Source organism: Impatiens glandulifera, chromosome 6, assembly GCF_907164915.1.
Source record: "Impatiens glandulifera chromosome 6, dImpGla2.1, whole genome shotgun sequence".
NCBI lineage: Eukaryota > Viridiplantae > Streptophyta > Magnoliopsida > Ericales > Balsaminaceae > Impatiens > Impatiens glandulifera.
This window is the reverse complement of record NC_061867.1, coordinates 43,412,267-43,435,627: the sequence shown is the minus strand read 5'-3', so window position 1 is coordinate 43,435,627 and position 23,361 is coordinate 43,412,267. Positions and strand designations below refer to the sequence as shown.

Genomic DNA, 23,361 nt, shown 5'->3' with positions numbered 1-23,361 from the left:
TACATACGTCTAAGTGAGCTTTTTTCTATTTTAAAATTATACTTTACTAATACTCACTTTTCTCTTTCATTTTTTCTAATAAATTAGATTAATAAAATAAAAAAATATTGATAAGATTAAATTTTTCTGTCAACTTAAAATTTAAATATGGTAAAACATTTTGAATTAGGTTAATTTTTTTTAATTTTAAAAATAATATATATATATATATATATATATATATATATATATATATATATATATTTATTTTGTTTAAAGAAGAAGAATGATTAGACTCATTATCATCTATTTTCATTCAAATATTAACAGTGATATATATATATATATATATATATATATATATATATATATATATATTTATTAAAAAAACATAAACATAATATAATTTGGAGTAATTTGTATTTTGCTCTAAGTACATCATATTTAGTTTGAAATATCTCTCTATTGACTAATTTGTTTGATTAGACTCTTGATACATTTACCTTTATTTGATTTGGCTCCTTTTATCATTTATACATAACAAACTTAGTGCTGACGTCATTACAATATATTTTTTAATTACAAACAAAATTTTATTAAATATTTAATTTTATTTTAAATATAAACTTTTTTTTCTTTCTTTTTTCTCTCTTTAGAGACACCATTAAAACTAATTCTATGCCCTGTCTTTATATATATGCAATAATATATGAACAAATATATTTATGAAATATATTTCTAACAAATTTATTTTCTCAGTCATAGAACATAAAAATCTCTTGCATGATCTTACATCTGCTACTATCTGACTCAGGTACTCTAATCTAGTCAACATATAAGAGTTAAGTAAGTTTTTTTTTCTTCGGTTTTCAACTATTTAAGATGACAGGGAGATGAAATTTGAGTGAGGAGATAGGAGAGAATAACGTGCGCAATTGGTTGAAAAATTAATAAAAATTTTCTCTTTTCCTTCTCTCCTCACACTTATTCATTTTTTCATCTAATAATACGATGTCATGTCATTCCCTCCCATGTCACTCATTTAAGTTTATATAATCATTCATAAAACTTTGAAGAATTTTTTTATAAAATCTTTAGTATCTTAAAAATAATTGCAAGAGCTACTATCTCTCTTATTTTCTTTCTTAATTCAAAGCCGCATACATTTTATTTATACTAAATAGAAATTTTTTCTTAATTTTCTAATTTAATGAAATTTATTGTAAATCTTCTGATTTCCTCATTATTATAAATCTTCTATTTTTCTCATTAATGTAGATCTTTGTTTCCCACATTATTACAAATCTTCCATTTCTTTGTAACAATTGTAACCATCAGAAGCAGTGCAACATTCTCCCCTTAGTCCTTGCATGGTTCGAGATCATGAACATCGATCAGGTGTCGCATTATCACCAGTTTTGATGCTGGCAAAGCCTTTGAAAGTATGTCGGCCTTCTATTCATCCGTTCGAACCAACTCTACTTTGATTTGACTTCCTTCAACACTCTCAAATGAAATGATATTTCGTGTCGATGTGTTTTCTACGACCATAAATGATATTTTGTACAATTATTTACATAATCTAAACTTATCATTGTTTAGGACTCCAGACTACTAATTAAAGAAAATAAATGTTATAAATAAATATTTTGATAGCAAAACTTTTAAAAATAAAACTGTTTTTAAAATGGGCGTAGAGAACATAGTGCGCAATCCCACGAACCCCTTATGGAAGTTTTAGTATAAAGTACGTTTATACTGGTACATTTTTCTAATTTTTTTAAAATCAATTGGCGACTATGTTTTTAAATAAATAATTTTTTCTTAAATTAATTATGTTTAATTAATTTAAAACCGGATTTCAAATCAAATCGTCACTTGGTTACAACAAATCCTTAGATTATTAAAATTTGAATAAAATTAATTACTTTACCTAATTAATTTTAAAATCTGTAAGGTACTATCAATCTCTTTTAAAAATAAAATTTTACTTTAAAAGATGTCTGACGCAAACCAAGATTGAAATCATCAAACATCAAGCCACCACAGATCCATGTGTTGTCACGTGTCATCCGACACTTACTAAGAGCTATGGATCATCCGACACTTACTAAGAGCTATGGATCAAGGATTTTGCAGGGGTTACAACGGGCTATGTCCTTAACCCTTTGCGGTCATAATTTTTTTTATATTGGTGATCATTTATCGAGTCTATAATTATCCCCTTCTTAACAAAAAAAAATGAGATGAAATTGTCAGATCTGGAGTTATTTCTCTTTTGTTTAATAAAAAGTTATTAGAACTGATATTTTATTTAAAAACTCTTTTACTGATATTTTCTTTTGATTTTTTTTTTTTATAAATGGTAAGTTATCATTTGACAAAATATTTTATACCCACCAGCAAAAACAAACTCAGTTCCAATTAAAAATTTGTATAACTTTTTTCACACCACTTGTTTGGTTTTTCTACTTTCTCATTTATTATTATAAAACTCAAATAATTTTTTTTTAGAATGAAAAAAAAAAAAAAATTAAGATGACTGATTTTTTCTAATAAAATTTAAATTTTTACAAATTTGTCATAATACTTACCATCTAAATTTTCATTTACTTATTTTGATTTTATAAATAATTTTTATTATGTAATCCTTATAAAAAAAATAAGTTGAATACTTGCTCTGATCGCGGATCGATTTGAGTTGATTTTTTATTATAAAGTTTTACATTCAACTAGAGATGGCAATGGGGCGATTCGGAGCGGGAAATATATTTATCGTCCTCGCACCGTTTTTAATATATATATTTAGGAACTATTACTTTTTTTTTTATAGTATTAATATTATTGTATTCTAATTTGGTGTTTAATGATGCTATGAGAGAATAAATTTATGAAAAATATTAAATATAAAAAAAAAGTTAGAAATCAAAATTTGTAAAACTTCTAAACTATAAATTTAATAAGATTGTAAAATGATTTGAAGTTTCATATCTAGAATAAGATTTAGTAAAAGAAAGATTACATTCTATTTTTTTAATAATTTCTACACAAATTGCAAATTCCCTGTAAGCATTGTTTGGAAACTCCACTGGGTTTAAACTTTTTTTTTTATTTACTTAAAATTATTTTTGATTTAAATATCTTATTTGAACATTAATTTAAATAAAATAATGTTTTGAAATATATTTTAATTATGTATATATTAACAAATTTAATAATATTTGTTTGTTTATCTACAACTTTTTAATCAACTGGACTAATAACACTTTATATTTTAAATTCAATACCAAATTTGATTAACGCAGAACGTTGTAACAATACATTTTTATCTATGTGCATCGCACGGGATCTTCCTAATTTATTTTAAAAATTATTTAGTTCCTAGTTTATTTTAAAAACTATTTAGTTAATTGGGTCGATTTTTCAACTAACTAAATTGTTTAACTAAATTATATTAAACAAGTTCATACAAAATTGAAATGGCCCCACCTTATATCTATTTAAATTACTTCTAGTTAAGTAGGTTAGCTGTTAAATCTAACATTATCCTCCACGGAAGCCAGTTCTCTCTATCTCTTTGAAAATTTCTGTTTTTCAACGAATCTAGTTGAACATTGTTAAGATTATCTTTTACACCCATACCATACAGAATATGAACTTTTTTTTTGAGAAAGAAAGACAAGCATTTCTAATGACTTAGTCAATATCTCATTTTCACCTTTCCCCTTCCATAATTGCTTCAATTCTTCCATAATTTTCATTTCCTTCTCAATAAATCTGAAGTCTTTCGTTGTGGGTCATCTTTGCGCCAATCAGTTTTCCATCTACAAGAAGCTGTAATTTCCTTCATTCTTTCTACTGTATTGGATCCCTTTTGTTAATTTAACTAATACCCATTGAAAACCCAAATTAATGGGTTTTAGTAACTTCTAGTTGTTAGTCCTACTTGTTATTTGGAGCTATTTGGGGGTATGTATATCAGTATATGGGTAACATATTATTGTGATAAGTACAGTTTTAAGAGCATGTGATAGGATGGTAAATGGAAGTCTGAAAAGTCAGAACACCCACTTTTCACGCCATTCATGTGATGTTTCGTTTTCAAAGTTACATTTTTATTATAATTTATATCTCTTTTTGCCCACTTGAACCATTTTGTGTTCTTTTTTGATGCAGAAACTGGTCACCTTCCTTAATCTTCTGATAGAACTGCTAAGGTGAGGTGGATATAATGTCTGATTACTCTTATTCATATTGTGAATTGTCTGTTACTTTTTTATTTGTTCTCCTTGTGAATAGTTTATATATTCTACCCTTCTTTTGAACTGGAATTCCTGATGAATTGATGCATATTATGCACATGATTGATATTTTTGTCACTAAAGTTTTTAGTTTGAATAAGGGATATGTATTCAAAATCTATCATTCCTGATTTACTTAATCAAGGTTGCTGATTGCAGTAAGTAGATCGAGCACGAATACATTAGCAGATAAAGTGAATTTATTCAGATGGGGTGTTTAGTGTCAACCCCAAAAGATACTGCTGGACATAGAAGACGACCTTTAAACATTGGAGAAGTATCTGTTTTTGTTCCTGGCTTGCGAATCCCCAAACCTACGGACTTTACTGAATCACTTGGTGATCACTTGTCTAAAAGTACAGTTGAACGGCTTTCAGCACTTAGAACTCGTATTGTTGTAATGGCTGGACAAGAGGCTCCCACAATCACAAGGACAAGAAGAAGATTCGCAACTCAGCATGGTTGGTCTAAAGTCTAATGATGATTTCTTCAATTATTTGTCTTAGTAGTAGTAAAGTAGTTATGTCTGTTACAGGAGGTTCTACATTGGCTGCTCTTCAGCAGGCCTTAGAAGATTACTTGCCTGTTCTTTTGGGATTAGTTAAAGATGGTAAATGCATGACATGATATGACATTAAGACTTGTCAAATATCATGAGGATAAGCTATGGTTTGATTTCTTGTTTGTTTATGCACAGGAAGCCCATTGCAGCATAAAGTGCACTTTTCATGGGTTAATCAGGAGGATGATACAGAGGTGTGCATAGCCATTTGTTTAATATTTTTGGAAAAATCAGCCCCATTAGAAACTAGTCTTTCGTAACAAAAAGGATTCCAATGAGAAAAAGAGTCAACTAATTGACTAAATATTTTCGTGAGTGAATGATTATCTGAAATAATTAGGAGGAAAGGATATGATCTTGTAAATTTAGAAAATGCTACTGAAGGACTAAGGAACAGGCTTTCATGTTCTTAACATGTTCAATTGATCTCTGAAGTTATCAGTTGCAAAATAATTTCATCAAATTAAAATTTTATTATTGTGAGCATATTCAGAAGTGTGTTACAAGTTTATGGAGATTTTAATATGCTAATAGAGCTTCTTTATGAGTTTCATCTGAACTTTTAAACAACCATCAATTTTTAATATCAAGTTAATCGACCTGAAATAGACAAATAAGTATTTCTTAATGTGTTGAAGTTGCTCTTGTTTTTGGCTGGAAAATGTGTTGAGACTCTTGAGTACAGAAATGCAGGTCATAACTACCTAGAAGTTTTTGTTGTTTATGATATTCTTCCTTTCCAATTACTTTATACTCTTATTAGGATGACTTCTTTTCTTTTTTCCCTAGTTTGGTTTGGAGTGTAGGGAAGTGAAAGACATTAATGTGTTTGTTAAAAGGGATAAACTGTAGTACTCAATAAGTTGACTTGATAAGAAACTTAATAAAGCAGAGTTTATGAACAATGCATGTTGGATATATTTTTACTGGCTTTGTGGCTGGTTGTCTTTAGTAGAGAAAAGAATACAACATCAGCACTAAGATGAAAAAGAACATCACTGGGAATATGTGAGTTTTAAGGTCAGCAGTGGTGTGATTGAGAAAGAAGGGGCGAATATAAAACTGACTAGGAATATGTGAGTTTTAAGGTCAGCAGTGGTGTGATTGAGAAAGAAGGGGTGAATATAAAACTGACTAGGACAGCTAAAATGTGAAAAGAAATCCCAAGATATGTGTATATGTAATCTGGCTTAAATAACTTTCAGGAAACGGCGATGTCTAATGCCTGGTACGAGGTTTTGTCTGTTTTACACTTAATGGCAGTATTGTCATTATTACAAGCCAACTTGTTACTGCTTCCAAGAACATCTTCAGATGGATATCTGGCAAAAGTATCAGAAGGTGATTTAGTCAAACAAAATTTATACTTATGCAGTGAAGAATTTATCATACAAAAAAACGCTTCAGACTACAGTTTTTTTATTTTTTTTATTTTTTTTTTTATCTAGGCTTTGTTCATGTTGAGACCCTTTGAGATGTGTAGAGAATCAATCTATGTCTTAAATGATTGTAAATTGATTATGGATTCATTATTACCGTAATTAATTTGACTGCATGTAAGATATTAGGATACTCTATTCCTAATGTATGACATGAAGCAATCACCTATGCCCTGGTTTGATCGATTCACAAGTTGATCACACTTGCAGTATTGTCTTAATTGTATATGTTAATGACATTGTTCTTTTTTGTAAAATATTTTGGTGCATTTCTTGATTTTTTCCAATTCACATGAATGAGATAAGAAACTCAAGTCTATCATGTCAAAGGATTATGTGTTCTTAAGAACATTCTATATTATTGCAGAGAGCAGACGGGCTGCTATTGATGTATTCTTGAAGGCAGCAGGATTCCTAGATTGTGCTGTTAGACAAGTTCTACCCCTTTTACCTGCCGAATATAGGTCTATATTTGATAGATTATTCTGGAACCTGACATATATTAGAATTTGGCTTTCATTTCCATTTCCATATTCATTTCTTTCTCCTTTTGTGTGTATTAGGAGGAACCTTCCAGTTGATCTTGTTGAAGGAGTCCTCCGAGCACTTTGCCTTCAAGCATTAGGGCAGGTAAAACTAGCTTGATGCTAATAGTTTACTCTTAAGTAATCACTGGTATTTCTCTATAATAATAGACAATAAAAATAAGAAAATTTCTCTGTGGAGCAAAATTATGAGCTTATAACACTGGTATAAAACTATTGTTAATCCAGACTAATGTTCCTTGATCACATGATATCACAAAGACATAATACTCAGAAATCAGTTGATAATCTATACATCTACAAACGAGGCCTTTGTGATTATTTGTTTTTTTTTTCTTTTTAAAAGATCAACTTTTCGTTAAAAATAACGCAAATTGCATTCAAATGAAAGAAGTTTAATTGCCAATAAGATTGAAAAATTCTCATCACATAAGTTTAAATGGAAGAAGTTTAAAAGCTTTAGTTATTATTTGTTCAGTTGTTCTAGGTTGAGTTTTTTAATAAATATGCCGGTCCATGATCTAATCAAGCTGATCTATACAAGTGACTGTTGAAAATGTTTAATTTTTATTATGATCATGATCATTCCATCAATGTTTTCATAGGGAGTTGATGTCCAACTTGGGATGGCAATTGATAGTACAAAGGCCACACTTGCAGTTAAGAGAAGGCTTGCATGCGAAGTTGTTAAGTACTGGCAGCAGGTATTTGCTACTTATCATATCTTCCATTTGCTAACAATATATATTCAGGTTCTTACATTGTGGGCAACTGTTTGTTTTACGATTCTCTTCGTCTCAAAGAATTCATGTTACACGCGTTCATTTCAATCCGAAAAGGGAGGCTTGTACGGGATGAGAATTTTTCGATCTTATTGGCACTTAAAATTCTTACGTTGTTTTCTTATTTCTTACTTAGTTTTCCCTTCTCATTTGTAACGTTTGAACGCATTTTGCGCTCTTTTTAATAAAAGTTAACATTTTTCAAAAGAAAAAAAAATTGTTTTACGATTCTCTTCTCCTTCAAACATACATAATTTTTCATTAACTGTCAGTATATATAAAAAGTGACAAATGATAAATTTCAGGATAAAACATACATAATTTTTCATTAACTGTCAGTATATATAAAAAGTGACAAATGATAAATTTCTAAAACTAATTAATAGAATTATTAGAAAAAAAAGGTCCAGGTGTGTGAAAATTTCGAGAAGAGGAGAATATTGTATTGAATTTTGATTATGAATTACATTTATAGACATTTCATTATAAAATAAGGGAAAATTCCTAACAATAAAACAATACCTAATATTATAACAATCTCTATAATATATATTACTATATATGTTAATATAAATTAGAGAATAAAATAAAATACTTAGTCTGACTATTTCCATAGTGTGTTTCATCTCCTTTACTGTGGATCTTGTGCTTCTATTCTGTAGGGGTTCTAAAAATAAACTAGAACATCTAAAACAGACAGACCAAGGTCCCTTGTCAATTCAGTATAATGTTTATTTTATTGGAGTTATTTTTTGGAATTGCATTTTGGAATAGCCAAGATGATGACCTACCCTTTTTTTGAAAAAAATGAGACAATGGATTAAGTATGTAGCCCGCAAACATACTTAATCATTTAACTAGTCGCAGAACTTGCCGTCTGAAACCCAGGAACTTAGGGTTGGTATCCGATGACAGACCTCTTATGCATAGGAGGATTGTACCATATGCTTATTGTTGGTTTCAAGTAGTGTTAAAAAGAGTGCAACTGGCGATCGCCTCTTCATTCAATAAAAAAGTTGACCATATTTAAAAAACATAAAAATTATACTTCATCTTGTTTCCTAGCACCACCCATGAAAACAGATGAGGCTTATTGTAGAGGTTCCTAAGTTGCTAAATGCTGATATCATTTAATTGCCAAGACGATTGATGAAAGATTTATTGTTTTCTTCTTTCTGATTGTTCCAGGCACAAGATAATATTGCAAATATTTCTCTATCTAATGGTTGGGGAGAAAAACATCAGTTCTTTGTTAAATGGAAATATATCGAAGCAAAGGTATGCCATAGCCCATAGTCACCCTTTGTATTAAAACTTTTGCTTTCTATTGTACATGGGTTCCTCAGCACTCAACAAACATGATTATATGTTGTAAGAGCAGAAGTAAAGATTTTTAAATAGTGTTTCCGTGACTAACCAAGCGAGAACATGGATGTGATTAGATTCCGTTTGGCTTGTATTGTGTGTTAGAATGTGCACCAAGTTAAGATAATCCACTATATCAAATCTAATTAGTTTGATTCAAGATATCTTTGCATGTTTTTTTGACTGATTCAGACAATTATTTAAGATTGCATTTATCTTTCAGAAAAAGGCAATTGTCTCTAGATGTTGTGTATTCTAGACAAAGTGAATTTTAAGATTACAACCATTTTATGCGACTCAATGAAAGAAATATATAAGTAAGCGATGAGAGAATATTAGAGAACACTTTCTGAGACTCCTTGAAGAACCTATTCATTGAATATAATTTGAAATTGTATGTGACGGTTATGCGTGAATCTATTTCATTTTGAACATCTTCTATTTCAGGCTGCTGCATATTATTATCATGGTTTGATCCTTGATGAGGGAAATACAGAGAAGTTACATGGGATGGCAGTGGCTTCCTTGCAAGCAGCAGACGAATATCTGAAAGATAGTAAAAGGGCATGTGAAGCTTTTAACACTGCTACTCCTGTATCTCGGTAAGTTACAAATTTCCTTCACTGTGATTTAAGTACTTAGACTTTTGTGAGTCATCAATTTTGTATTTCTTTGTGGTGCAAGTTTATAGGAAAACAAAAATTACTGATTTGGAACCTAGTATCGAGGATTTTATTAAATGACTTTGTAGAAGTGATTCTGCAGGATTCTTACAATAGGTTGAATGATCTATTGTTCTTTTCTTGTTTGTTACCATTCTACTGGTGGTCATTTTAATATGCAATGCTGTTAAGCTAGAATCAATAATTTTTTTAAATCTTTTTTTCTGAACAAAAATAGTGAAACAGAAAGGAAAAAAAACAGATACAAAAGGTTAGAATCTGATTAATTTAAAAAAATCCCACCCGATGAAGGTTCCTCCTTTCTTTATTGAGGCGAAGGTGTGGAAAAAGAAGCCCTTGATCCTTTCTCTTCCCACCCGTTCCCCAAGAATCAATATTCATTTGTTTTATGCATTGCTAAACAATTTATTTCATGGACTATTCATTTTGAATTTTTAAAATCCTCATAAACTTAGATAAGTAAACCCTGTAAAGATTAGAATACTTGGGATGACATGAACGGCTTGGTTCCTCATAGACCTTCTTAAGACTTCAGAATAATTCTGGTATCTGATATAAATAAGTGGTTATTTGTATCTATTTATACATCCACTTCTATTTCTATTTATACTTTCTGGTTAATTATTTCATTTTTCCATCCAGCTTACAAGTATTACTCGGCCATATTCTTGTTGAATGAATTATTATTTATTAGTAATTAAATGTTCATGAGTAACTGTTTTCTCCACATATTGGACAAAGATAAAAGAGAATGTGAGATTGCAAGATGATCATATAATTGTGTATTATGCAGTAATCCACCTCTATGGGGAACAATGAAGTACCTTACTGAAAAAATACCTAAAGATACTTCGAGCAGGGTGCGGATTAACAAGGATTTGTACACCCATGAGAGGTAAATTATGCTCCACTTATTGAAATTTCATATCAGAACATTTAATTTTGGCATGTTCAAGATATTCAACTAACAAAATGTTGAAAATAATTTATGGGGTTACCAATATCGTAGAAAAATACTTTATACAATATATTGGGCATTTTCTGAGAGTGATATTTCGTCACAATCGCATTTGAAAATTGTCAAAGTAAAAAGTGTGAGTGATTTTGTTTGCATTTGGTACGAAAAGTCTAATCCAACTTTTTTTAGCATTTTATTGTGCTAAACATTTTTTGCCAAATGCATTTTTAATTTTGATCACTTTGCCAAAAACATGATACCTTTAGTAAGATTTGCTCTTGATTAATAACTTGAAAACACTTATTTTTTTCATATATCTCATTTTGATGTGAATCCAGATGAGATCATATTTGAAAACATAACTTAGTGAAACACGGATTAAAAAATTTATTAGCGGCTGAATCTGGATTTAGATGCGAAACCGCCAATAAAATTTTGAAAATGTATCCAACTAAGTTTGATTTGTAATAAATGTATTATTGACTGATAAAGTGTTTCAAAATTGGGCAATGTTTATAGCACATGATCTCAAAATTGACATTTCCATTAAGAAACCAAAATGGACTGTATCTTTTATTCAAAAGGAAACAATCATATCTTAAAACATCGATCATAGGCGATTCTGTATTGGAATCTAAAGCTGCAACCATATTCCCATAATTTTCATACATAATAATAATTTGAACTGCCTACTGTCACAAATTGCCTAATAATAGTGCTGATAATAATACACAGAATCATGGAAACTGCACCAACATTACCAGATTTTGCTCTGGCCCTTAAACCAGATGAATATGTACTTCCTCAAATTCACAGCTCATGGAATGATGTAAACAGTTATATAGGATAAATCTGTAGGTAAGAAAAAGGTTTGTTCGAGTTCTCGCAATGGTTGATTATTTTGTTCTCTGATTTTCTACTTGATTCTGTCTTCTCTTGGCTTCCACTATGAATAGAAAAACATGTCATATTTCTGTTGTATAAAGTTGTCAATCAAAAGAAAAAAGATTGATTAAATCAAATTAGAGGCTCATGTGTATAGACAATGGAACTCACTATTTATTTTTATCCATTTACTAAAAGATAACTTTTCTTTCTTTCTTCTCAATGCATATTTGTGGCAATTCTCTTCTTGGTCCCTTAGATTAGAATGATATTTAATTGGCTGTATATACTTATCCATATGGAAAGATTGTATGTGGATGAGATATCAAGAAATACTTTTTAAATTTAGATTTAGATATGTTTGATATAAAAAAAGTGTGTGCTTATATTTTTATTTTATTTTTAAATTCTATGAAGAAAACTATCAAGATTCCATGTCAAAGAACCTAAGACCTTTGTTCTTTTAAAGAATATTCTTTCTAATTATTGGGGTACTACCGTACTATTTCTATTTGAGATTTTGCACAATTTAAGTTTTATTGATTACTTAAATGACCTGCAAAAATATTGCTCTTTATTATATACTAAAGAAGGAATCATGACAAAATCAGCCTTAGAGAGGAACCTTGCCTATTTACTTATACAAGGAAAAAAATACTATTATCAGGTACTTATTATTGTAGAAGAAACAGGGTCAGGAAAAACGACACAAATACATCAATACCTTCACAAAGCAAAGAAATATTGGTTGTACAACTTGTACTCATCCACGTCGTGTTGCTACAATGAGTGTTGCTGCCAGAGTTTCTCAAGAAATGGGTGCTAAACTCGGACATGAGGTTAGGTATTCTATTATATTTGAAGATTGTTCGCCTGAAAAAACAATGCTGAAATATATGACTGTTCTTGCAAGTTATAGTGTAGTAGTATTAACGGTGGATGAGGCTGATGATGAGAGGACACTCACAACTTACATTTTGTTTGGTTTACTAATGGTGGATGAATGTTACTCGATATGGTCCTGATCTGAAACTGTTTATATCAAGTGCGATGTTGAGAAATTAACTTACATTCAACAACGATGATGCTGACAATTTTGAAGCAATAAATAAGTGTATAACCGCAACAGGTTTCTTACCTAAATCTGCAAAAGAATGAAACTTATAAGACCGTTAAACCTCCGCAAACCGTTTATATTCATCATAGCTATTAGCTCTGGTATATCACAGTTTCTTCTAAAGAGTATATGTGACATGTTACCGAGCTTAAGCCTGAATGGGCTCGTTCAAATAGCGCCTCAGTATTATCATACCAAGGTGTCATCGTCAAACCCACATATCAATCACAAATGAACAGTCCATATCCTATAAAAAAAAGGATAGTTAAGCTTAAGAATAAAAATTATACATATTGTAATTTATCAAATAGTACAAATGTATACCAATACTCATATATATTTTCTTAAATTATGATGGAATTATGTGTTGTGGGATTGCATGGCCAAACCCAGACTGGAATTGACTATCTCCCAAAGAGTCTCAGTTCAAGTGGTGAACCAGTTACCACCAGTATCATTGTCTCTGAAGGATACGAAGACGATAAAGATTATGGTGAAGTCCTCATTTACACATGCCTAGGTGGGCGAGACAGGGGGAAGAGTGGTAACCAAATAATTCGAGATGGAAATCTTGGTCTCGAAACAAGTAAGAAATACGGAATTGATATCAGGGTGATTCGGGGGTATGAGTCTAGTGAAAGTCCAAACGGTAAAATTTATATTTATGATGGTCTGTATAGAATCGTTGCTGCATGGCGTGATAAGAGTAAATCATCAGGTTCTCCCGTGATCAAGTACAAGCTTCTTAGAATAATAGATCAACCTGAAATGGGTACTGTCATTTCAGGTTGATCTATTATTCTAAAAACCTTGTATTTGATTACGGGAGAATCTGATAATTGAATCAAGCTTTTTGGAATGATCACTATGACTTTTCTCTTTAAGATATGAATCCCGCTATAAGGACATAGAAAAATTATGAAAGAATGTTCATGCCAAAGAAAAACTGCTTGACGAACGATGGAATGTATTTATGACGAGAAAAATGCACGTTGGAGGTTCCATGGTACTATATGAAATGCACCATTAAACCTTCAATTTTCTTAACCCTCTACAGAGATACATTCCAACATCCTTCAAGTTGTTTTTTTACGGAATGAACATTCTCTCATTTTTTTTTCATGTACTTAAAAGTGGAATTCAGTTTCTTCGACAAATGTGTTTGTGAGGGAGAGTGTGTATCAAAAATTCTAATGGAAGTATGTAGTGAATGAATGAATGGGTTAATAAGAAAGAAGATTGATGAGCGAAACAACTATGTGGTTAAAGATTTGGAAGAATGAGTTAGTTAGATCTTACTTGGAATACTCTTTACAGCACATGAAGCCTCTTGCCCTTCACTGGGTTGAAATAATTAAAAAATAATATATTACATTATATTTTTTTTTTAAATATATATATTTATCATTTTGTTAGTCATTTTTTTTATCAAATTATTTAATTTTTCAAAAAAATATATAAAAATATTTTTACTTTATTTTTATTAAATTTTAAATATAAGAAAACATTACAATCATTTATCTTAAACAAATTCTAAATAACACAATAATAAGTTTTAAAATATAAAACATGATGTATGCTGAATTTCATTTGTAAAATGTAAAATTCATAATATATATCACTTAAATTTTAATACATGATAATATTAATTTTAAAAATAATATTAATTATTTAATTTATATTATATATATATTAATCTTAATTTATTTTTATTTTAATTATCACTTATTTACAACTTTAAATGCCTTTAAATATATATATATATATATATATATATATATATATATATATATTATTTTAATTATTTTATCTATCACCTAATTACTACTTTATGGACAATTAAATATGTATCTATTTATTATGTTAGTTATTTATACAATTAAATAAGTGTTAACAATAAATATATATTTGTTTAAATAACTTTGTGCCTATGAAATGAAAAGGGGAGAAAATATTTTTTATTTATGGTTAATGAAAGGGAGATATAAGTAAATATAACTTTAATATTCAATAATAAATGAATTGAATTTGAAGATAATGAAGGACTAGATCATCTGTCTAAATAAAAAAAAATACTAGGTTATACTTATACTAGGTTAAGTAGAACATTGAAATATTGACATTGACCAATAAAAATATATTTTGAAGTTTTTATATACTTTTTGTGTTTTTTAAAATTATTTTTCTATATAAAAAACCCTGAAAACTCAATATCAAACAATTGTATATTCCATTAGAAAATTAAAAATTCAAAAAAATAATAACAACAATAAATATATCTCATACAATAAACTTTACTTCTTAAATTTTCTAATAATTAGATTTTTTTAATATAATGGAGATGATAATATTAATGATTTATTTTGTATTATATATATTAATTTTAATTTATTTTAACTAATTACTTATTTATGGCTTTTAATATATATATACCATTTAAAAAAAAATTACCAATGAAATAAGAAGAGATATTTTTTCATTTAGGGTTTTATATTTAGTTTATTTGAAGAGAGATAAATGAGTAAATATAATATGAAAATATGACTTTGGAATAGATGTAATAGGATAATGATTTCATTATTTTGATAAACTTCCTTAATAAATCAAATAATAAATAAGTAAAATTAACTATAAACAAAATTTTATTTCAGATCTATGAGATTTATAAGATTAGAGTAAGATAAAATATTAACTTTATTAAATAAATAATTTGATTTCAAATCTAATAGACTAGAGTATAGATAGTTTAGATTCATCAAGGAAAAATATGAACTTATCTGAGAGAGTTTGCAATCGGATATGTATTCAAATATGATTATCTGCAAATATATCAAATAAAAAGAGTGAGAATTTCAACAAAGAAGGGTCAATAACAATTGCAAAAATCAATAACTATCCTTGTAAAATAAAGAAGTGAATAAAGAGAGATTTGAAGAAGACTGTGGGGAAGAAAAGTGCGGGAGAAAACAATTGCGACTGAGGGCGGCTGCTGCAAGAAAACAATTAGGGAAGTGAGAAAAGTGCGGAGAAAACAAATTAGGTAGGGAAGTGAGAAAAGTGCGGAGAAAACAAATTAGGTAGGGAAGTGAGAAAAGTGCGGAGAAAACAAATTAGGTAGGGAAGTGCGGCGAGAAAACAATTAGGGTTTTGAGTTTTATAAGCGTATTTATAGTGCGGCGAGAAAATAGGGTTTTGAGTTTATAAGCGTATTTATAATGCGGCGGAAAACAATTAGGGTTTTGAATTTTACAAGCGTGTTTTTATTTGAGAGAGTTTGCAATCGGATATGTATTCAAATATGATTATCTGCAAATATATCAAATAAAAAGAGTGAGAATTTCAACAAAGAAGGGTCAATAACAATTGCAAAAATCAATAACTATCCTTGTAAAATAAAGAAGTGAAAATAAAGTGAATAAAGAGAGATTTGAAGAAGACGGGGAAGAAAAGTGCGGGCGAAAAAAATTGCGAATGAAGGCGGCTGCTTCAAGAAAACAAACAATTGCAACTGAGGGCGGCTGCTGCTGCAAGAAAACAATTAGGGAAGTGAGAAAAGTGCGGAGAAAACAAATTAGGTAGGGAAGTGAGAAAAGTGCGGAGAAAACAAATTAGGTATGGAAGTGCGGCGAGAAAACAATTAGGGTTTTGAGTTTTATAAGCGTATTTATAGTGCGGCGAGGAAACAATTAGGGTTTTGAGTTTATAAGCGTATTTATAATGCGGCGGAAAATAATTAGGGTTTTGAATTTTACAAGCGTGTTTTTATTGGGATAATTTTTATTTATAATTATATATTTAAAAAATTATAATATTTTTTATTTAAAAAAAATATTATTCACTTAATAGTCTAGTTAAAGAAATAATTAAAAATGTACCTATCCTATAAGTTTAATTATTAAAAATTATAAATCAGTTTATAACAATATAATAGGATTAATTATATTTAATTATTAAAGAAAAATATTTTTGTTAAAGCATTCTTCTTATTATAGATTTTTTAAATTTATTATTACTATTATCAAAAAATATTTTTAATTGAGATAATAAAGTGATTTTATTTTTTATTTTAAATAAAAAAAATTACATTTTAATAGTCACACATACTCCTTTGACATTTGTTACAAACATAAAATTGTGACATCTTCACTAGTATATATTATGTGCATTTGTACAAGTAATTATATATAAAAACAAATAAATATATAAAAAAAACTTGATTTTTTTACAGTAATAATATTTTTAATTTTATTTTTTACTGTTTTAAATTTATGAGCAGGATAACCCACAATTCGACCCGAGTATCCATTTAATCTCACATATATATCCAAATTAACCATAACTCTCGACTCGACAATCCAGACACTTTAAAAATTAAGTATCATATTTTATATATATATATATTTATATAGATTGGTGAGTTAAAAAGTTGAATGAATGTTCCGTCATTAAATTTGGTGCTAAATTAAAAATATATAATCTTATTAGTTTAGTTGTTGTACTTGTTTTGACATGTATATATCATTTTTAATTTTATTTTTAACTATTTTAAGTTTATAGTAGGGTCAACCAACAATATGACCCAAATATTCATTTATTCTCACATGTATATCCAAATTAACCACAACTCTCGATTCAAGCAATCCAAATATTTTAAAAATGTTATTATATATATATATATATATATATAATTTATATAATTAAAATCATTTTTTATTCTTAAAATTTATTAATTTTTTTGTATGATTAATGTTGAATATAAATTAGAAGTTAATATAATTAAAGTATTTTTTATTCTTAAAATTTATTAATTTTTGTATGATTAAGGTGGAATATAATTTTTTATATTATTATATATTTTAAATATATGTATTTATATTTTAAAAATATATAATAGATTTTTTATTATTTTAATATAATATAATTAAAATATAAATTTTTTTATTTTTGATGAACTGATGGGCCACTTCCAACCAATAGAATAATTAAAATTGTAGAATTTTTTTTTTATTATCTATTATTATAGGGCTATACGGAGACTTTCTCTATAAAATAGATCAAACTTTTTATTATAAAAATGATCCAAACTATTTTAAAGACCCAACCTGCACTTTTTTTTTTTTTTTTTTTTTTTTTTTTTCTGGGCTCTTTCATTAACCGATAAAAATATCATTTAATATAATATAATTAAAATTGTATTTATAAAATTTATCAATTTTTATATTTTAGTGTGAAAAAAAAGGTTTATTAAGAAAGAGAAATTAAGAGATATATATTAGGAAAGAGAAATAATACTTAAGAGAAATAAATTAGGAAAGAAAAATGAGATGATGTGGATAAAAAAATAGTGGAGAAAGCATGGTATATATATAAATTAGATGTTAATATAATTAAAATCATTTTTTATTTTTAAAATTTATTAATTTTTGTATGATTAATGTTAAATATATATTAGAGGTTAATATAATTAAAATTATTTTTTATTTTTAAATTTATTAATTTTTGTATGATTAGGGTTGAATATAATTTTTTATATTATTTAATATTTTTAATATATGTACTTATATTTTAAAAATATATAATAATTTTTTTAATATTTTAATATAATATAATTAAAATTGTATTTATAAAATTTATCAATTTTTACATTTTAGTGTGAGAATTTTTTTTATTAAGAAATAAAAATTAAGAGAGAAATATATATAGTAGGAGAGAGAAATAATAATTAAAAGAAATAAATTATGAAAGAGTGATGATTGTTATGAAGACTTGTTGACCTATATTTTTTTTATTTTTTTTCTTTTATATTCATTAATAATTTTCTCTCTCTTCTCACTACTTACATTTTATCCCTCTATCTTAAATAAGACGTATTCATTAAAAAAAATCAATTTTTATTATTAAAAAATACTTAATAATATCTCTTTAATTTTTATTATGATAAATATTATTTTTTTAAATTATTTTACATGCCACTATAAGAACTGCCACTATAAGAACGCATTTTAATTATTTCTCTCTCTCAATAATTTATTTCCTTTTATTTATTAAAAAAATTAAAATTTATTTTCAATAATAAAAATAACTCAAATTAAAATAAATAATAATTAATTATGTTAATTAAAATTTATATACAAGATTAATTCAATTAATTAATTCTATTATCTATTAATTTAATAATATATATTAATAATAAAAAAATAAAATTATTAATAATTTTACTCAACGGATTTATTCTCTTTTTTAAACTCTTTATTGTTGTTTTTCTCTCTTTTCTCTACATAAAAGCCTCTTTCTTTTCATGTCCGTTTATCTTCTGAAATTTATTATTATTAGAAACTCAATCAATTACCTAAAAGCTAAAAGGTCAATCAACTACAAAAGCTCAATCAACATCAATCAACAACATTGAACAAAAAAAATATTATTTCTAATTTGTCTGGTAGATATGAAGTTTTCAATGCCTGAATATGAAAATTAGGATGATTAAAGACAATTTAATGATTATATTATGTTGTATGATTTTCTAAAAGTAGATGTTATGATATATTTTGTACCATATTTTTTTGGTATATTTATTATATTGATACTCTTTAATTAAGATTTTGCAATTTATTAATATAAAATAGTAAATTAACCAAGTAAATGTTTTTAATTAAATATAACATAATTAATTATTATTTGAGTTATTTTTATTATTGAAAATAAAATTTATTTATTTTAATAAATAAAATGAAATAAATTATTGAGAAAGAAAAATAATAAAAATGTTTATAGTGACATGTACAATAATTAAAAAAAAAGAATATTGATAATAATAAAGAGATAAATTATTAAGTGTTTTTTAATAATAATAATTGATTTTTTTTTATTGAATGCGTCTCATTTAAGAGGGGAGAAAATATAAGTAGTGAGAAGAGAGAGAAAATTAATAATGAATATAAAAGAGAAATATAAATAAATGTTGAGTTAGCAAGTCTATTTAGTTAGTGTCATTCCCTTATTCCTTACAAATCGTTCGCTCCCCTATCATTACTCATTTATATATATATATATATATATATATATATATATATATATATATATATATATATATATTTATTTATTTATTTATTTGGATTTGATTATGCTTAAAGTGAATATCAAATATATAACAAAATTATTTAAAATGATTAGGCCTCGTTTTAGGAAAGATTTTTTTGGATTTTATCTAATTTTTAATCTAAACTTAATATATCATTTCAACTATCTAATTAATCTCTTTATCTATTAAAATATTAATATTACTTTTTACTTTTTTTAATATATATTAATTATTAAATAAAATATATAGAGATAAATAATAGTTTGGAAAGAATTAAAAACCATAAAACAAAAGAATTTTTTTGAAAAAAACAAAACAAAAACACATAAAAACCACTTCCTAATCAAATATTTGATTTATATCCAAAGAAAATTTAATAATAATATTATTTCAAATAAGTTAAATAGTACTCTATGATCTCATTTAAAAAATAATACGTGTAACCATTTATAATTTTTTAAACTAAATATATTCATTTTAAACACACGTTTATCTAAAAAATAATAATAATTGAGTCATACATTAACGGTGATAGGCATTAGAAGTAATTAGTTTTGGGGAAGTAATTTAAAATATTCGTTTTAAAAACATTTATCTCACAAAATTTTGAATTGACATTTGTGTTTTATCTTCAAAGCTTATGATAATGTTTGATAAAAATTATGATAGCTTTATAGATAGCCAACTTTCCGAAAGATTTTTTGGTTTTTTAAGAAGGATAGTGTAACTATGCCTTTAGTATAGGAATTAATATCACATTTAATTCTACAGTTATGCAAAATTAAGTTAGTTTTTACGTTTCTTGTTTTCAGCATTTTTATAGGCGTAGTTTATTTCTTTTGCTGTAATCTGTTTTAACTTTATCTTTTGACAATTAGAAATCTCTTTTCATCTGTTTTTTCCACACTTCATTGTTCATCACTTTCTTGCATTCCGCACAACAATTGGTATCAGAGCGGGTTAGATCCGATCAGATTATCACTTTTGTTTTCTGGCGAGAGAATGTCTTCAATGAATCTGAAAATCAAAAAATTCACAGGGCGAAACAGTTTTGGTCTATGGCAGATCAAAATGCGAGCCTTGCTTAAACAACAAGACGTCTGGGCACCATTGTCGAAGGAAAAGGCGAAGATAGTTGCAGGTCCTGCAAAGGAGTCTTCATCTGGTAAAATCACTGCTGAGCTTGAGGTCTTGGAAGAGAAGGCGCACTCAACAATTTTACTCTGTCTGGCTGATGAAGTGATTACTGAGGTATCAGATGAAGATACCGCAATCGGCCTGTGGTCGAAGTTAGAGGCTTTGTACATGACAAAGTCACTGACTAACAAGTTGTTATTGAAGCAACGTCTATTCAGTCTTCGTATGCTTGAAGGTAAGTCTCTTCGTGAACATCTTGATAAGTTAAACACTATATTATTTGAATTGAGAAATATAGATGTTAAGATCGAAGATGAAGATGCTGCATTAATTTTGTTGGTATCTTTACCCAACTCGTTTGAAAATTTTGTTCAATCGTTCGTTGTGGGTAAAGACTCCGTAACTTAGAGGAAGTTCGGTCAGCACTTCATACTAGAGAACTGCGTCATAAGGCGAGCGGTGAAATTGTAGACAGTCAAGCATCTGGGTTGATTGTCAGCACAGTCAACTACAAAGGGCCTGGAAAGAAGAAGGATCAAAAATATAAAGCTAAGGGTCCTAGTGCTAAAGACATCTGCAATTACTGTAAAGAACCTGATCATTGGAAGAATAATTGTCCTAAGAAAATGGGCAAATATTCTACGGCTGCTATAGAACATGAAGACAGAGACACTGACTCGGAGGAGGACATTGCCCTTGTAGATAACTCTTCTCTACACCCTATTGATACGTGGGTGTTGGATTCAGGGTGTTCATATCATATGAGTCCGAACAAAGAATGGTTCGATACCTATGAAGATTATGATGGTGGAAACGTTGTCATGGGAAATGATGCCATATGTAGAACGGTGGGTATTGGGACTATCAAGATTCTAACTAATGATGGTAAGATACGGACCCTAACTAGCGTTCAACATGTTCCTCAACTGAAGAAGAACCTAATATCTTTAGGCATTTTAGATGCTAAAGGTTTTAAGTTTAGTGGTGAAGAAGGAACATTGTGCATCAGTAAAGGTTCAAAAATAATACTGAAAGGTATCAAACAGAATACCTTGTATATACTACAAAGTAAGATGCTGACAGGTTCCGCTGCGGTCGCATCCAATTCTGTGAATTGGCACCCTGATGTAACCAAGTTGTGGCATATGCGACTTGGACATATGGGGGAGAGGGGGATGCAAATTCTGTCCAAACGAGATCTTCTATCTGGCCACAAGTTTACCAACCTTGAGTTGTGTGAACACTGCATTTTCGGGAAAAAACATCGCCGCAAGTTCAGTAAGGGAGTTCACAAAACTAAGGGCACACTAAATTATATCCACTCTGATTGCTGGGGTCCTGCTCAAGTTGAAGGTATAGGAGATTATAGCTATTTTGTAACATTCATAGATGATTACTCAAGGATGACCTAATTGTATCTTCTGAGACATAAGAGCGAGATATTTAAGACCTTCAAACATTGGAAGGCACTGATGGAGAATCAAACTGGAAAGAAGGTTAAGAGGCTGTGAACAGATAATGGGCTTGAATTCTGTTCATCTGAGTTTAATGAGTTCTGCAGGTATATGGGGATTGCAAGACATCACACTGTCCGAGGTACACCACAGCAGAATGGTGTAGCAGAAAGGGTGAATCAAACATTGTTAGAGAGAGTTAGAAGCATGCTCTCTAATGCGGGATTGACTAGAAAGTACTGGAGCGAGGCTGTCTTAACAGCTTGCTATCTGATAAATCGTGCACCACACACTGGGATTGATTGAAGAATCCCTTACGAGGTATGGTCTGGTAATGTCGTTGATTATTCTCATTTGAAAGTTTTTGAGTGCACATCTTACTATCATGTTAATGAAGGAAAGTTGGAACCAAGGGCAAAACAGGGTATTTTCATGGGCTATGGAGATGGAGTCAAAGGATATAGAATCTGGTCATCTTCTGAAGGTAGAGTAATCCTCAGCAGGGATGTCACCTTTAATGAGAAGTTTATAATTAACTCCTCTATCAATCCATCACTTTCTGGAGAAAATAATAACACCGAGAAACAGGTGGAGCTTGAGGTGGCTCCAGTTCAAGGGACAACTGACATGACACACGATACTGATAAGCCATCTGAGGAAGTTTATCAATTTGGAGCACCTGAAAGTCAATCTGACATTGCAACACGACCTAGAAGGCAAATTAAAGCTCCTGACAGGTTAATTCATTCAATCGAAGGAAGAAAGATCTCAACTGGCCCTGGAAGTAGGACAATCAGTCCCTCTATAAATGATACTAAAGAAATGGTAAGTTATGCACTTCAGGTAGCTGAAGATGTCATACATAACGAGCCATCTTCTTACAATGAAGCTGTTAATGGTGTTGATTCTACGCAATGGATTGCTGCCATGTGTGAGGAGATGGAATCACTTCACAAGAATAATACATGGGAGCTGGTTACTTTACCTAAGGGAAAAAGAGTCATTGGGTGTAAATGAATTTTCAAAAGGAAAGATGGAACCTCTAGTGCTGAAGGGACCAGATATAAAACACG

The 23,361-nt window shown here is 28.5% G+C and overlaps 1 protein-coding gene across 2 annotated transcripts; it reads left to right on the top strand.

The window, feature by feature from the left end:
- Window positions 1–3,528: 3,528 nt before the first annotated feature.
- Window positions 3,529–11,722, top strand: LOC124942165. Of its 2 annotated transcripts, none has more exons than XM_047482598.1 (13): window positions 3,529–3,815; window positions 4,156–4,196; window positions 4,440–4,741; window positions 4,816–4,890; window positions 4,978–5,036; window positions 6,048–6,183; window positions 6,649–6,745; window positions 6,845–6,911; window positions 7,432–7,530; window positions 8,797–8,886; window positions 9,421–9,575; window positions 10,450–10,551; window positions 11,350–11,722. In XM_047482598.1, exons 3-13 carry the CDS (start codon window positions 4,489–4,491, stop codon window positions 11,462–11,464), a joined length of 1,248 nt encoding a protein of 415 aa, XP_047338554.1. In that variant the 5' UTR covers window positions 3,529–3,815; window positions 4,156–4,196; window positions 4,440–4,488; the 3' UTR covers window positions 11,465–11,722. The 2 variants fall into 2 exon arrangements, with proteins under 2 accessions (XP_047338554.1, XP_047338555.1); XM_047482599.1 differs by lacking the exon at window positions 3,529–3,815 and adding an exon at window positions 3,906–4,066.
- The last annotated feature ends 11,639 nt before the right edge of the window (window positions 11,723–23,361 follow it).